The 17222-nt window shown below is 51.0% G+C and overlaps 1 protein-coding gene across 6 annotated transcripts in view; it reads right to left on the reverse strand.

Moving 5' to 3' along the window:
• The window catches only part of HDAC7 (histone deacetylase 7), a 204199-nt gene that overhangs the window by 20790 nt on the left and 166187 nt on the right, over positions 1-17222 (reverse strand). For all 6 annotated transcript variants that reach the window (XM_077329295.1, XM_077329293.1, XM_077329292.1 and 3 more), the window contains 7 exons: positions 16217-16405; positions 14204-14441; positions 12259-12392; positions 8557-8677; positions 6475-6524; positions 3797-3904; positions 11-66 (listed from right to left, as the gene is read on the reverse strand). In XM_077329295.1, coding sequence (XP_077185410.1) covers positions 11-66; positions 3797-3904; positions 6475-6524; positions 8557-8677; positions 12259-12392; positions 14204-14441; positions 16217-16405 — 896 coding nt within the window. The remainder of the gene's footprint in view (positions 1-10; positions 67-3796; positions 3905-6474; positions 6525-8556; positions 8678-12258; positions 12393-14203; positions 14442-16216; positions 16406-17222) is intronic.

Raw genomic sequence — 17222 nt, forward strand, 5'->3', positions numbered from 1 at the left:
CTGTCCTTACATGGCTGTAGAGGGGTCTGCGTGGTGTCCTGGTGGTCGGACGACAGCGAAACCGTTCTGCAAGAGCAAATGATAAATGTAAAGAAACACCGGTTGAGTGGGCGGACATCACGGGCAGCAGTCTCCCCTCCCCCTCACTCAGAGATCCTGATTCGAACTCGTCGCCGACAAGGGAGCTTTGATGCTTGGAAATTCATGTTTGCCCCTCCCCCCAAAAAACATTCTTGTTGCTCTCCGAGGTTCTACTAGACTCGAATCGAGCAGGTCTACTGTGGACCCAAATGGATACCCTCAGAAAATGTGGCACGGAGGCTTTTTGTTGTTTCTGCTCCGACATCCTGCCCCTCTGATTCTCTCCCAGCAACTTCAAAGGGAACGGAAACCCAGGCTTAACTTCGGCCCTGAAATATGAAGGACTCGGAAGTGCTTGATCTTGCTTGGTCTTACCCATTGTTTGTACTGACAAGGTGCCAAGTTTATCGCAAGGTAGTTTTTCTATTGAAATGGAACTAAAAGCTGTTCCTTCCTTCCTTCCCTGCCTCCTCTCCCGCCTTCCTTCTTCCTGCCTCCTACTTCCGTTCCCTCCCTCCCTCCCTCCCTTTTCCTTCATTCCTTCCTTCCTTCCTTCCTCCCTTCCTTCCTCCCCCCTTCCCTTCCCTTCCCTTCCCTTCCTTCCCTTCCCTTCCCTTCCCTTCCCTTCCCTTCCCTTCCCTTCCCTTCCCTTCCCTTCCCTTCCCTTCCCTTCTCACTCCACTTCCAATCTCCTTCCTTCCTTCCTTCCTTCCTTCCTCCTTCCTTCCTCCCCCTTCCCTTCCCTTCCCTTCCCTTCCCTTCCCTTCCCTTCCCTTCCCTTCCCTTCTCACTCCACTTCCAATCTCCTTCCTTCCTTCCTTCCTTCCTTCCTCCCTTCCTTCCTCCCCCTTCCCTTCCCTTCCCTTCCCTTCCCTTCCCTTCCCTTCCCTTCCCTTCCCTTCCCTTCCCTTCCCTTCCCTTCTCACTCCACTTCCAATCTCCTTCCTTCCTTCCTTCCTTCCTTCCTCCCTTCCTTCCTCCCCCTTCCCTTCCCTTCCCTTCCCTTCCCTTCCCTTCCCTTCCCTTCCCTTCCCTTCCCTTCCCTTCCCTTCCCTTCCCTTCCCTTCCCTTCCCTTCCCTTCCCTTCTCACTCCACTTCCAATCTCCTTCCTTCCTTCCTTCCTTCCTTCCTTCCTTCCTTCCTTCCTTCCTTCCTTCCTTCCTTCCCACTCCCCTTACAATCTCCTTCCTCCCTCCCTTCCTTCCTCTCTCTCCCTTCCTCTCTCCCTCCCTCCTTCTTCCCAGCTAAGGGCCAAATAGGAAACATGCACCTGTGTGTGTAAAGGCTGCAAAAGCAGATGGAAATGACAATTTTATTTCCTTCAATCAGTTTTGAAACAAGCCCAGAAAGGTATGTGTACATGTGCGTGCACACATCTGTGTGCATATAGAGAGGGAAGCTTATCAATTTCACCACTGCTCTTTGCATACTTTGCCCGAAATTCCACTGGGTTTTTTTTTTTTTGGTGGTGGGGGGGAGAAGCAGCCACCATGAAACTGACTAGTTTACTGGGGAGAGGGGGAACAGACACCAACGTTTCCAAATGATTAAGGAAAGGGGAGATAAAATGGAGGGAGCGGAGTGACGTCTCCACCTTTCCCTTAGCCACAATGAGGACTGGAAACACCACACACACACAAAAGGAAAGGCAACTTTAAGGATGCTAAACCTTGTACCAGCTGGCTGATTTTGTGTATAATAATGCTGTAAGCCAAGAACAGACAAAACAAACCAGAGGTTCAAAAGCATCTGTGGGATTTCCTTTCCCATATCTTCTTCTGAGTTAGTTCGCACCAGTGTTCTCTCTGCTGCACGCTGAAAACCTGCCTCTGTTTTCATACCCATAATATAGCATTTATCTCTGCTGTTTTTTAAATGGCTCATAGCGCTAATATACATGCAGCCTAGGGTAGAATCCTAGAGTTGGAAGGGGCCATAAGGCCATCTAGTCCAACCCCCTGCTCAACGCAGGATCAGCCCTAAGCATCCTAAAGCATCCAAGAAAAGTGTGTATCCAGCCTTCGCTTGAAGACTGCCAGTGAGGGGGAGCTCACCACCTGGTAGTGACACTCCCAGCCATGTTGCCTCATTAAAAGGAAAAGGCCCATTCAAATATCCCCCCTGTGTGCAGTTGGCCCTCCGGTGAACAAATGGTTTTATTGATCCTCGCGTATATCGGAAGACTGTCCTGCAACGGAACTTACATGTATGTTACATGTTGCGTTAACATTGTGTGTGCATGCCTGACATTCACTGTCTTGGGAGAACGTTATTTGGGTGGAAAGGCCACTTAGAAATGTTTTAAAATAAAACAATTAATAAATAAAAGTAATAGACTGAGTCAGAAAATGATGCTATTTAAATATTTAAACCCTGCTCTTCTTTGAGGGCAAAAGAAGGGGACGACAGAGAATGAGGTGGCTGGATGGAGTCACTGAAGCAGTGGGTGCGAACTTAAATGGACTCTGGGGAATGGTAGAGGACAGGAAGGCCTGGAGGATACTTGTCCTTGGGGTGGCGATGGGTCGGACACGACTTCGCACCTAACAACAACAAGTTCTCTGCAAAAGGGGCTTCTGGCCTCCTTCTCCCCTCCTGCACTTGATCCTCCCAACAAGAATGAGCGACTCACCCACGGTCACCCAGATCTTCCACTTGCTGACCTCATTCTCTTATCCCGGAGTCCCCAACCTTTTTGAGCCTGTGGGTCCGTCTAGAATGCTGCCACAGCATTGCGAGGGCAGCAACAAAATGGCTGCCATGTAACGGTTGCCGCCGGAGGCGGAGCCAACCACAAAACGGTTGCCACAATTTCATTTACGTAACGTGGTAGACATCCTTGTGCTGAACAGCAGCTCTGCCCATAACAAATTTAAACAAGCGTACCTGAGAGACCGCCTCTCTGCCTACACCCCCAAAAGAGCTCCACGCTCCGCCACCTCCAACTGGCTACGGATCCCTGGCCCTATAGAGGCATGTCAGGCCTCAACAAGGACCAGGGCCTTCTCAGTCCTGGCCCCCGCCTGGTGGAACCAGCTCCCTGATCAGGGCCCTGCCTGAACTCCCACAATTCCGAAGGGCCTGCAAAAGGCAACTCGTTCTATTTGAAGCCATATTTGGTTTCTTATCGATATGTTGTTAGGACTGTCTTATGTTTAGAATGTTCTATGTATTACCCCTGCAATGTTTTACGTGAACCGCCCTGAGCCTTATGGGAGGGCAGTATAAAAATCATCAAATCAAATCAAATCAAATCAAATCAAATCAGGGCTGTCAATCAGAAGTCCAAGCTGGCCCCACCCACTTCCCAAAAACAATCTGCAAGCAAGAGAAAATGTGTTGGCAGGTGCTGTAGGGCCCACGGGCACCAGTCTGGGGTCCCCTGGTCTAACTGCTATGCCGTACTGCCACTAAAATGGACAAGCATCCGCGGGTGACAGAGGCGCTTCCCCCCCCCCGGTCATACGTCAGCTGTCGGCAGTAGCCGCTTTCACGTTCCCCAAAAAGGCCACTCAGGAGGGAGAGCGCCAGTAACTTTGTGACCTGCCGCGAGCCACCGGAATGGGAGTGGCGGGATGTAAATCACATAATAAATAAATAAAAATAAAATGAATAAACGTAGGGTGAAGGCCGGCAATCGGTCAGTATGTGACCTTGAGCAGATCAGTGAGTTCTACCAGGGAAAATAGCCCTGCTGCAAAATGTCCCCCTTACCTTGAGCTGCCGACTGGCCACCTTGAAGGCCAGTTCCGTGACGCTGCCCGCGGCCCATCGTGCTGCATTACTGGAGTGCAGCTCGTTCCAGATGGTATCGCTGTCCACCTGGCCGTGGGGAGGAGACAAGCAGAGGTCATCCAGTGCTGCGTTTGGAGGGCGGGAAGGCGGGAGGGGCAAATCTAGCCTTTCATTTCTCTGCAGGGAAACCTTTCCCTCGGAACAGACAGTCCCAGCCAAAGGGAGGGGCTGAACAGCTGAAGAACCAGCCAAAAGGACATGGGACGGCGTGCAGGGATCGGACCAAAGCGATCCAACCCTACCCTCGGCCTCGGGGGGGGTGGTCCTTGCCCTTCAAGCCCAGTCCCCCATCAACAGCGGGAATACTGAAGGGCCTGACCTTATTGCGAATTGCGCTGCGGAGCTGCACGCTGCACAAGCCAACTATACGGGGATTGAGTGGCCAGAAGGCAGGCGTGTTTCCAATTCATTCGTTTACTTTATTTGCACCCCGGCTTCCTTCCCGACGGGGACCCAAAGCGGCTTACGCCGTTCCCCCTCTCTTCCGTCTGACGCTCACAACAACCCTTCGGGGTAGGTTAGGCTAAAACCGCGGCCGGCCCAAGGTCACCCAAACAAGCTTCCATGGCAGAGAGGGGATTCGAACTCGGATTCTAGGCCCAATTAATCCAACACCTCTGGGGTCTCTCGCAGACTCTGTGCCACTAACCCCCGGCTCAGGGGCACAACGCTGACACTCGCCATCCCCTTAAAGTTAACCTCAGCTGGGGAATATTTGGGGTGGAAGGGCAAGAGGGATGCGTTCTTTTTACCTTCTTGATTCTATTTGGCCTTTTTTTTTTTTTTTTTTTTTGGTCCTCAAAAACAAAACATCTTGGTTTGATCAGGATCACGTCATCGGCATAGAAAGAGCCGGAAAAGCTCAGAGATTCTCTTCTGATCAATTCCACGCGTGAGCCGAACCCCCCTTCTGCCTGCAACGCTCCAGGCGTAGGCCGGCTCTCCCTCTCTTTCTCTCCGGGCGCAGGGGAAGGCGGAGGGCAGGGGGGGAGGGGGGAGAGGAGCCGAGGCCCCTCTGCCAGGACGAGGGCAGGAAGAAAAGGGATGAAGGTACAGAGAGTGAGTGGGAGAAAGAGAGGGAGAGAGAGCGCAAGAGGTTAAGGAGAGAAGGAGAACAAGGGCGGGCTGGGAGGCAGCATCCTAGAAAAGAGAGCAAGAGAAAAAACAGAGAGAGAGAGAAAGGCACGCCAGGAGATGAACGAAAGTGAACGTGACAGAGAGCCCGGAGGGGAGGGACACGAGAGACAGAGAGAAGAAAGGAGCAAGGGATACCCCCCACCGCCCCCCACAAAACCTAGCCCTGGCCCCCACCCCCGCGGGCAAACGATCAGGCCTGGCCAGAGAGAATTGTGCTGAGACCCATGTAAGAAGATCCTGGAGGACTGGAGGGATCACGGCGCTGACGTAAGGGTTCTCCAGCATCTCCAAGGCAGAGTTTGAGCCAGTTTTGACTATAGGGGGGGTTCATCTAGTGGTCTTTGCATAGAAAGTTAGCATGTCAGGAAGGTGACGCTGGAAACCTTCACATCTAGCTTTCTACATGCGAGGATCTTCTTTTTTTTTCTTTTGAAGAAAATGCGGACAGGAGCATTCCACCATGGAAACCTCCTCACCTGTAGCCTGAAGTGGTACAAGCCAGGTGCGTGCTTGCCACTTCAGTGAGAACCAGGAACACAGGTACCTGAGACAAAATGGGGGATTGGAGAAGGGAGAGCCCGTTGAGAGGCTCTAAAGGTGAGGTCGTTCACAATTTCGCCCTCAGCCTCTGGGCAGCAAATGCCGGCATCTGGTAGATTTCAGTGACAGGTTCCGAATCTGAAAAGCTGCCTGGGCCTCCATAAACTCTTGTGCTCTCTCATATTTACAAGCAAATGAAATAATTTTCAAGCTGGCGACGGCAAAGGAACAGTCTATTCCCCTATAAACAATTCCTCAAACTTCCAAAACATCAAAACGAACTCCTAGGTATTTCTTTTTATTTTCTGTATCTTTGAAAACTAAAAAAATACCTAGAAGTTCGTTTTGATGTTTTGGAAGTTTGAGGAATTGTTTATAGGGGAGTAAACTGTTCATTTTCCGTCGCCGGCTTGAAAATTATTTCATTTGCTTGTATTACGGCTGACGGGTCTTCGCCTGTTGAATTACTTCCCTCTCTCGTATTTACGGCTGCTCAGAGGCCTCTGGGTCTCTGGCGGTACTGCCTTGGACCTCGCCATTTGCCGGGGGACTTCACCGGCCTAGCCCGAAGGTTCCCAGGAGCCACCTGGCTGTCCAGCAGGCTGTGTTGGCTTGGATCCGTCACTGACTTCACTCAAGCCGGAAATTCCAGCTGGGGCGCAATGCATAGGCATCCCACGGCTCATCCTCCCCGCCCCTTCCCCGACCCACCCCGTGGAGGCACAGCGAGAACGGTCCAAAAGGCTGTGGGTCAAAGCTTCAACTTAATCCCCCCATGTATTTTGGTGGGTTGTTCCCAGTCAGACCTGCAAGCAACCAAACTTCAGAAGGGCCCGTGGCGATGAGGGACGAGGGGTCTTTTTTTTGGGGGGGGGGGGTCTCAAAGAGGAATGGGACTACCTTCCCGAGAAGGAACTTACCCCAACTCCGCCACAGGGCAGCATGACGAACATCCGCTGGGAGAGGATGCCTACGAGAAACAGAGAGGGGCATGAGAGGGGCAGGAGGAGACCCAGGGTGATGGGGGGGGGGGGAGAAGTAAGCACGCACCCCGTGCCTCAAGGGCCCCCAAATCAGATGCTTATTTGTTTCATTCATTTTCTCTCCTGAAATAGGCTCTCCTAAAGACCAGCAAGGAAGAGATGATGGCGTGGAACAGTTTGAACTTGCCTGATCTTGGAGGCTAAGAGAAAAACAAGGAACCCATCCAAGGGAATGTTCGTGTTCTTGTTCTGTCTGTCTGTCTGTCATCTACCTACCTGCCTACCTACCCATCTACCCATCTATCCATCCATCCATCCATTCATTCATCCATCCATCCATCCATCCATCCACCCATCCAACCATCCATCCATCCATCCATCCATCCATCCATCCAACCAACCAACCAACCAACCAACCAACCAACCAACCAACCAACCAACCAACCAACCAACCAACCAACCATCCATCTCCATCCATCCATCCATCCATCCATCCATCCATCCATCCAACCAACCAACCAACCAACCAACCAACCAACCAACCAACCAACCAACCATCCATCCATCCATCCATCCATCCATCCATCCATCCATCCATCCATCCATCCATCCATCCATCCATCCAACCAACCAACCAACCAACCAACCAACCAACCAACCATCCATCCATCCATCCATCCATCCATCCATCTCCATCCATCCATCCATCCATCCATCCATCCATCCATCCAACCAACCAACCAACCAACCAACCAACCAACCAACCAACCAACCAACCAACCAACCAACCAACCAACCAACCATATATTCAATTTTAATACAATTTTTTATATACGTGGTCTTTGACTAACATTCCCCAATACCTCTGAGCCGATGGCCTACTGGTATCATTAAAACACTATTATAAGGAGTCAACCACTGAAGAAGATACTGAAAACAGAAACTATCTAGAAATCGTTATGGTTGATTCTTTCTGTATATATAAATTGTATTCAAACTGAATATATATTGTTAGAACAAGAATTTTGCCTTGGAAAGGTTCCTTGTTTTTCTGTGGGTACTCTATTTGAACCTTCCTTTTTTCGTCTTGCAATCATGGAGGCCAAGCGGGGTCAGTAGTCGGAAGGGAGACCACTGAGGAAGACTCTGCAGATGAAGGCCGTGCTTCTCCGCTTCTCCCTTGCCTGGAAAGCCCCTTGCTGGGGTTGGCATGAGCCAGCTGTGCCTTGACGGCACTTTACGAGCAGGAGCAGGAAAAGGGGGTGGGCCGGATCTCATCAGATCTCGGAAGTGAAGCAGGGGTGGTCCTTGGGAAGCCGACCGCCAAGGAACACTTTACAGAGGAAGGCCAAGGCAATCCCCTCTGCTTCTAGCTTGCCCAGAAAGTTCCTTGCTGGAGTTGGCCATGACGAAAACAGCGCTTAGCACACAGATGAGAAAGTGCGCATGGCCCCAGCCCCATAATTTTAGGGCAATGGTAGAAAATGCAGAGGATGCTTATATTGGCTACCCCAAGGAAGGAGTCTAGAGCATGAGTGGCCAAACGGTGGCTTTCCAGCATGACAAATTGGCAGGGGCTCATGGTAACTGTAGTCCATGGGCATCGGGAGAGGCACTGTTTGGCCACCCATGCTCTAGACCAGTGGTCCCCAACCTTTTTTAGGCTGGGGACCGGCAGGGCAACTGCCCTGCCCGCGCATTGCGCATGCGCGGCCCGAACTCGCACATGTGCAGCACTTTTGCGCATGCGCAGCCGCGGCCCTGATTCCCTCTCCCCCCCCCTCCCGCAGTAAGAAGCTTCCCGGGCCGCAAGCTTGGGGAGAGGGAACCGCGGCCTGGCGCCATGGCCTTTGCGGCCCGGCACTGGGCCGAGGCCCGCAGGTTGGGGACCACTGCTCTAGACGCACTGTCGATCAGCAGGATCTTACCAGGAGCGATTATCCTGCTAACGGGGGTATCCTTTCCTTTCGTCTCCGGTCCCCCTAGACCTAGGCCCGTCCGGGTTGTGCCGTCCCCTACCTGCTAGCTTCCCATTGTCCAGCTTCAGGCGATTGAGGGGGTTGGTCCCGTACAGCAGCACGTGGCGTTCGCTATGGACCGACTGCAGCTCTTCCAACGTGGCTTTGCGGCCCCGGAGACACTAGCGGAGAGACAGATGCAGCATGAACCAGACAGCCGAACGACCCACTTGGGCTAGAAGGCCCTGCCGGACATTCACGGCTGTTCTAGGAAGCGGCAGAGACGATGGAGGACTGTCTTGAGGCTCACCTGGAGTGCTTGGAGCACAACTACCTATGGCCGGGTGGGAGCTTCCAGGAACTTCCAGCGTTCCGCAGGGCCTGTAAAACGGAGCTCTTCCGCCAGGTCTATGGCTGTGGCCAGTCGGCAAGGAAGATCAGCCCCCCCCCCCCCCATTAAGAATGTTGGCAGTGAGGTCTCAGCACCCTTCACACCTCCCCCTTGAGATGTAGAATCTCTGGGTCTAGGCTTAGGAGGAACTGATTTTCACTGCAGTTTTTGTATTACTTGTATTTCTGGTTTTTTGTTGGATTTAATGGGATATTGGGGGGTCGGTTAGCCGTATTTTGTAACCCGCCTAGAGCCTTCAGGGGGAGGCGGGTAATAAATTAATAACAACAACAACAACAACAACAACAACAATAACAACAACAATAATAATAGAATTTTGGCTGCCCCCCCCTGCCCTCGAAGGTTGGGCAGCCAGTTCAGGGGAGCAGATTTGGGTTACTGCTACAGGCCAGGATCCCACAATGTGCCAGGAAACTGAACATGCAATTATGTTTTATAATAAGTAAGACCACAAAGGCATGAACCTGCCTTTTAACTGAGTCAGAACGTATCATTATTGCCTGCTGTGAATGGCGGTGGCTCTCCGGAGTCTTAATGGCAGCCTCGCTCGACTTTTTTACCCTTGAGAAACCCCTGAAACGTTTTCCAGGCTTCGAGAAACCCCAGAAGTGGCGCGATCGTGCAGAATAGGGCTGGGAAGCAGAGCTGTGGACACGCCCTCCCCGGCCCCCTCCCCTCCAGGATCCTTATTGGCCATTTTGGGAGGGGGTGGGTGGGTCGACATGGCCATAGATGGTCCTACCACCTGATAAATGCTTTAACAAATTAGAAAATATATTCAAAATTAATTAACTCCCGCCCATTCCGGAAACCCTTCCAAGGCTATTAAGAAACCTCCGGGTTGAGACAATCTGATCTATGACCTGGTCCTTAACTGGAGATGCTGGGGATTGAACCCGGGACCTTCTGCATGCAAAGGAGACACGCTACTGCTGAGCCCCCCAACCACTGGATCATCTCCCTTAGGGTGATGTCTTCTAGCTGGCAGCTGCTTGTCAGCCTCCCTGGCAGAGACCCTCCCCAAGAGGAGATGCCAGGGATTGAACCCGGGACCTTTTACGTATAATGACGATAACTCTCCGACTGAACCGGTCTGTCCTCTGTTTCCCAAATGGTAGCAACCTGGTAGGAAATATGGGTCCTCTGCTCCCCTTCCCTCTTCCCTTTACCTGCTCAGCTGCCCTCAACGCTAACTGACAGTTTCCCTGGTTCTGTGATGCAGAGAAAGCACAGGGACGTTGCCTAGCAACCACAGAGCACTGGGAAGTTGCTAAGCGCCCACAGCTCCTCCCTTCTCCCCATCACCAGAAGATAATAGCCAAGGGCAGCCAGAGTGCTCAGGAGCAAATGCTAGAAAAACCCTGTTTCACAGTTAAAAGAACTTAAAAGGAAGTGAGTGTGTGTGTGGGGGGGTGTTATAAAAATGTATTTATGAAACACAATCTACAGGGGGATTTCATTGTTCTTACAGAAATCCCTGTTCATAAATTTCTGCCGATGTGCGAATGTTATTTTGGGGCTTTTTTCTTTTTCTTTTTTTGGTGAGGTGCACATCTGTTCAGCATCTGCAGAACAGGAATCCTCAGAAAATTTGGTATTGACTACAAGGCAGGATTTACAGGGTCTGTGAACGCGGGTAGCTCAATGGCGCAATACACCCTTTTGGATTCACGAGAAGAAGAAGAAGAGTTGGTTCTTATATGCCGCTTTTCCCTACCTGAAGGAGGCTCAAAGCGGCTTACAGTCGCCTTCCCATTCCTCTCCCCACAACGAGGCTACGCTGCAACCCATGTGCTGGGAAGTGAACATTTTTAACAGCGGAACAGTGCACTGCCGGCAACTGCGTCGTGAACGGGGGGGGGAGGGGGGCTGGAATCCATGCGACAGGGAAGACACGGCCAGGGGTTAATGTGGATGCTGGAATGTGCAAGATCTGCAGTGTGCATGATTCAAAAGGATATGAAGAATATCCTGCAGGGGGGCATCAGAGGAGATGTGCATTTAGCATAATTAGATTAGGAACGTCCTGATGTTTCTCATTTGGTCTTCTCCCGTGTCCTGCTTGGGACGGCTGGAGCCTTCCTGAGTACCCTTTCCTCCCTGCTCGCCTCCACAACACATAGAATGAATACAGAACAACAGCTAGACAGTTAGACTACAAAGACTCTCTCCCTCTCTTTCTTTGCTAAATTGATTTTGATTTCTAGACTCCCCCTCTCCAAAACTAGCCTCGGGGCGGGAAACATCAATAAAAATACAAACGACAATAAAATTACATAAAACCTATGATTAAATCCTTTAAAAATTGCCTAACACTATTATCACTAGCACCTGCTAATCTGCTTTGTTTTGAACAAGACATATCGGCGGGCAAAGTAATGGATTGAAATAAATATCAGAGACGGCCCTATGATTTGCTGCCCCAAGAATGCAGAGTATCACTTCCCCAGATGAGTTCTCCATCTATACCTTTTGGCTAATAGCTGCTGAAAGGCCTCTGCTCTCTATCTTTATGCAATCCCTTCTTGAAGCTGTTCATCCCTGTAGCCGCTGCCACTTCCCGTGGCAGAGAATCCCACATGTGAATGACTCTTTGGGGTATCTGCTTTATCTCTATGGTTGGCCCAAGGTCACTCAGCAAGCTTCCACGGCTGTGTGGAGATCTGAACGTGGATCTCCCTGAACCCTGTCCAATAAACGGACCACTACGCCACTCTGCCTCTCCAAAAACTAGGTGTGTCTGCCCAAGCAGTTGCCTTAATGATCCAGAGAACTGGCCTGTCAAGGTCAGAGTTGCCTATCCTGACTGTGAGCAGCTCCCCAGACTCTAAATAAAAGGTCTTTCCCACCACCGACATCATTTTAGCTGCAAGCGCTGGTGGGGACTGAACCTGTGGCCTTCTGCAGGCAAAACCATGGCCCTACCACTAAGCCACGGCCCTGCGACATATTTCCTTCCTCAATGATTCTCCCGGGGTTAGAGGGCCCCCCACAGGGACTGCATGAAATGGGAATGGTCTGAAGTGTGTTCGTGTGGGGGGTGTGTGTGTATTTTTGAGTCCAGTAGCACCTCAGAGACCAACAAGATTTTTGGCTTCTGAGAGTCCTCAACAGGCTCCCTTTTTGAAGATTTTTAAACAGAGGCTGGAGAGCCATCTGATGGAGAGGCTGATTCTGTGAAGGCTCAAGGGGGTGGCAGGTGACAGTGGATGAGCGAGAGGGTTGTGAGTGTCCTGCACAGTGCAGGGGGTTGGACTAGATGACCCATGAGGTCCCTTCCAGCTCTATGATTCTATGATTCTATGATTCTAAGTGCAACTACGCCTTTGCCCTTCGGGCCTCCCCACCTACCTCGCACTGGCTGCGTAGTCCACGTTCCTGCAGGCGGGACCAGATGCTCTGGATGCGGCCCGCATGTTCAGGGTGGTTGCTGTTGTCCCCGCATGAGCACTGGTGTTTCAGCATGACAGAGTCGTACACGATCCCTGGGACAAAAAGCACAGATCATTCATTCATTCATTCATTCATTCATTCATTCATTCATTCATTCATTCATTCATTCATTCATTCATCCATCCATCTATCCATCCATCCATCCATCCATCCATCCATCCATTCATTCATATACCGCCCTAAACCGAAGGCTCAGGGCGGTTTACATCAAACAGAAAGTACAAATAACTCAGTATATAATAATAATACAATATATATATATATATATATATATATATATATATATATATATATATATATATATATATATATATATATATATATATATATATATATATATATATATATATATATATATAATAACTAGAATTCCTTTAACTGACCCCCGACTGCTCTCCCCAGGGAACATAAAGGGCCTCTAAGCCCCTCTCAAAAGCGAGACCTTTCTCTGGGCTTGATGCATCCTGAGCATTGACTGAAACATGCAAAATAGGCTGGTTACTCATGCCCATCCAGAACTGGACAGCTTTTGACGACAGGTGAGCCCTTGTTTCTTCAGGACTACCTTTCCCAGTCCACCCCCTGAAGAGCGCTAAGATCTAGCAGCTGAAATTTGCCCAGGGTCCCCAGACCCAAAGAGGGGGAAATGGCATCAACTGAGGACAAAGCATTCTCAGCCCTGGCAGAAAGCTCTGCCAGATGGTATCTGGGACCTTAACCAGTTCCGCCTTACGTGGGGTGAGATCACTGGCCTTATCGGGACAATTATTAAACAAATAACAAATATTTTAGTTGTTGTTGTTAGTTGCGAAGTCGTGCCCGACCCATCGCGACCCCATGGACAATGATCCTCCAGGCCTTCCTGTCCTCTACCATTCCCCGGAGTCGATTTAAGTTTGCACCGACTGCTTCAGTGACTCCATCCGGCCACCTCATTCTCTGTCGTCCCCTTCTTCTTTTGCCCTCGATCGCTCCCAGCATTAGGCTCTTCTCCAGGGAGTCCTTCCTTCTCATGAGGTGGCCAAAGTATTTGAGTTTCATCTTCAGGATCTGGCCTTCTAAGGAGCAGTCAGGGCTGATCTCCTCTAGGACTGACCGGTTTGTTCGCCTTGCAGTCCAAGAGCCTCGCAAGAGTCTTCTCCAGCACCAGAGTTCAAAAGCCTCAATTCTTTGACGCTCGGCCTTCCTTACGGTCCAACTTTCACAGCCATACAATGCAACTGGATGCGTTTTTGAGTAGAGAGCCCAGCGTCCCGTGATGCTCTTGCTTGGCCTCAACTGAAGGCCTCGCAGAACAGTTCTGTCTTGCAAGCCTTCCGGAATTATTTACGATCCCAGAGGACCTGATCTCTTCGGGGAGAGCGCTCCACCAACCTGGGGCCATGACTGAAAAGGCCCTGGTCTTACTTGAGGCCAGTTTAATCTGTTTAAACTTGAGGCCTGGGAGACCCTGAGCAGATTTTGGTTGCCTGATTTCAATGTTCTTTGGGGGTATTGTCCAGGGTCTCAGACTAAGGTCTTTCACACCAGCTCCTATATGCTGGAGGTGCCGGGAATCTCCCATAGGCTAGGGGTAGTCAACCTGTGGTTCTCCAGATGTCCATGGACTACAATTCCCATGAGCCCCTGCCAGCATTTGCTGGCAGGGGCTCATGAGAATTGTAGTCCATGGACATCTGGAGAACCACAGGTTGACTAACCCTGCCATAGGCCATGCAGACACTCTGCCACTCAGCCACGGCTCCCGTCACAGAAGGGGACAGATTTTCTCCGGCGCCTCTACAAAACGTCCCGATCCACTTGGACCCCTTTCGTCTCAAGAGAGCGGAAGCAGAGGCCTTACCTGTGGTGAAACGTGGCTTGGTGACTTGCTCTTGCCCCTGCAGCGACGTGGCCTTGGAAGAAGAGTCCTGGGGGGGCGGGGGGGCCGTGGCGGCGGTGGGCAACGACCGGGCCCTGGAGAGCGGCCGGTGGCCCCCGCAGGCCGTCGTGGCTAGCAGTGTGTCAGCGGGAGGTTGTCTGCGGAGGAGCTGGTGCTGCTGCAGGCACTGTTGCTGTTCCCACAGGTACTGCTGAGCCCGCTGAGGAAGGTAAGAGGAAGCCTACATCAGAACCTTTCAGGGCCTTGAACTTCTTATAAAGCTGAACTGGGAGAGGGTGTCTCCCACCCCAAGCTCAGAGCCTCGGCTGAGGTCCACACCTGGGTGTCTGCTGCCCCCTGGTGCATTGATGCGGGATAGCTACAAACTCCTTGAATTACATTAACAGGAAACCTACTCTGTTGAGGGGTTCCCGATGTTACAATAGTCTCTGCTTTCTAAAGATCAAAATAATCGTCCACTTCATTGAAGAGAGCCAGTTTGGTGTAGTGGTTAGGAGTGCGGACTTCTAATCTGGCATGCCAGGTTCGATTCTGTGCTCCCCCACATGCAGCCAGCTGGGTGATCTTTGGCTCGCCACAGCACTGATAAGGCTGTTCTAACCGAGCAGTGAGATCAGGGCTCTCTCAGCCTCACCCACCTCACAGGGTGTCTGTTGTGGGGAGAGGAAAGGGAAGGCGACTGTAAGCCGCTTTGAGCTGCCTTCGGGCAAGGAAAAGCGGCATATAAGAATCAACTATTCTTCTTCTTCTTCTTCTGAATGTGTCAAAAATCCCTCTCTCTCTCACTCTCTCTCTTTACAAAGAGGCATTTTTGACATATTCAATGAAGTGGATGATTATTTTGTTGACAGATTCATTGAAGTGGATGATTATTTTGATCTTTGCAAAGAGAGAGAACATCTTTTGATAGTTACAAGGGGGGCATATAAAAAAAACAATTTTAAAAAGTCCACCTTAAGGAAAAGGTACTCTGGACATGCTCAGCAACCAGAGATTTTCTTTTGAAAAAACAAAGGCGATGGTTCTACTCAGACGCCTGCTGCTGCCGCCACCCAAATGAACACAGTTCCAAAGTACTACGGTATTTGTGAAATGGTGTTCAAGCAGTGAGCATTTTGGGTGCTGCTCAACATAAAGGGTATCCCAGAAGATGGAGCTCCTACACCAGGAGTAGTCAAACTGCGGCCTTCCAGATGGAAGGCATACGCTGGCAGGGGCTCATGGGAATTGTAGTCCATGGACATCTGGAGGGCCGCAGTTTGACTACCCCTGTCTGACACCATCCTTAGGGTGGGACCACAACTGGAACCAAGCGGTGGTAGCTATTCCCACCAATATCAAGGGATGTTGAGCCAGGACTGCATGCTTCAAGGGGCTGTGCAAAAATGGGGATTATATACTAAACAACTGTCTCATACCAAGCTAGACCAATGGTATTGTGACTAGGGATGGGCATGAACCACACTTCTGTGATTTGGTTTGTGGCTGAATCACAAACTCGTCAGCCAAACCAATTCATTTAAGTTCAGGAGCATTTAAAGCTTAACCCCGCTTTCTGCTCGCACCCCAGTCCCCCAACTTTTCGTGAGAAACAGAAAGCAGCTGTGTTGTTTAAATGGCTCCGAGCCATTTAAATGCTAACCCCTGTCTTCCGGAGACCCAGTAGAAATGGGATGGTAGCTTAGCTGGACCCTTAGCCAGATCTACCCAGACTCCTCTTTATCCATACCGCACTTCCAGCCATGTAACGTATATCACACGCATATCATCCTTCTGTAACCCTTGCGACACCCCTGAAAGGCGGGCCTGTATGACGCTTGAGCCATGAGAACAGTTTACCCAAAGTCACCTCTCCCACTTTCACACCAGCCGACATCTGAACCTGGGGCTTCTCGGAGTGCTGCTTAGATGCTCAAAGCCCAGCTCAGATCCACCATGCATCCCCCAGTTCCCAAGGGAAGCCCCTTGTGATACCTGAAGGACGTGCTCCTCCTGAGCCTGGCCCAGCCGGGAACCCCTTTCGGCCTCCTTCGTGCCGCTCGGTGGCGAAGCCTCTGCCTGGCCCGGGGGCAGGTCCGTCTGATCGCCCCCCGCCTCGGATTCCATGTCTTCCGAAGAGGGGATCTGCTGCAGCCGCGGCTTCTCGCTGGACTTGGCCATGCGCTGCGGGAAGGAGGTGAGCACGTGAGACTGAGCCCGGGACGACTGGGATCGTCCAAGCCGCCACAACGGCACAGGGGACAGCCAAAGGATAAGCCCATCTCGAAGAACTGCGTGCTGCGTAATTATCCTGCATTGTTTGTGCTGTGCTTGCTAGGCCTGGAGAGGCTGCCCTGCACCTAAACGCTCGATGTGCGATACAAGCTGTTTCGTGCATCGCATTTTGACTCTGGATTCCTCCAGGCTTTTGGTCAAGACAAGCCAGCAAGCCACCAGGAAAACGGAACCACAGTCTGTGCAGTCAAACACAATTGTTGATGGCTGGGTACTGTTTGCTAAACTACACGGCTGGATACAAAGGTCACTGTTAGATCCGTTTCAATTTGAATCGAGATGTTTATTGTACTGTTATGGCTTTCTGTGGGTTACGGTGTAAACCGCCCTGAGCTGAAAGGGTGGCATATAGATATAATCAATCAATCAATAAAAGTTTAGAAAAGTTATGGAAGAAGAGTTGTTTTTTGAACCCTGCTTCTCTCTACCTAAAGGAGTCTCCAAGCAGCTGACTATTGCCTTCCCCTCCTTTCCCCGCAACAGACACCCTGTGAAGTGGGTGAGGCTGAGAGAGCTCTAAGAGAATGGCTCTGAGAGAACAGCTCTGACAGGACTGTGACAGGCCTAAGGTCACCCATCTGGCTACCTGTTGAGGAGGAGTGGGGAATCAAACCTAGCTCTCTAAATGAGAGGCCACCCCTCTTAAGCACGACACCCAGCTGTAGATTTCCCAGAATTATAACTGGCCTTCAGGTTACAGAGGTGA

This window comes from Paroedura picta, chromosome 3 (assembly GCF_049243985.1).
Source record: "Paroedura picta isolate Pp20150507F chromosome 3, Ppicta_v3.0, whole genome shotgun sequence".
In the NCBI taxonomy this organism is placed as follows: domain Eukaryota; kingdom Metazoa; phylum Chordata; class Lepidosauria; order Squamata; family Gekkonidae; genus Paroedura; species Paroedura picta.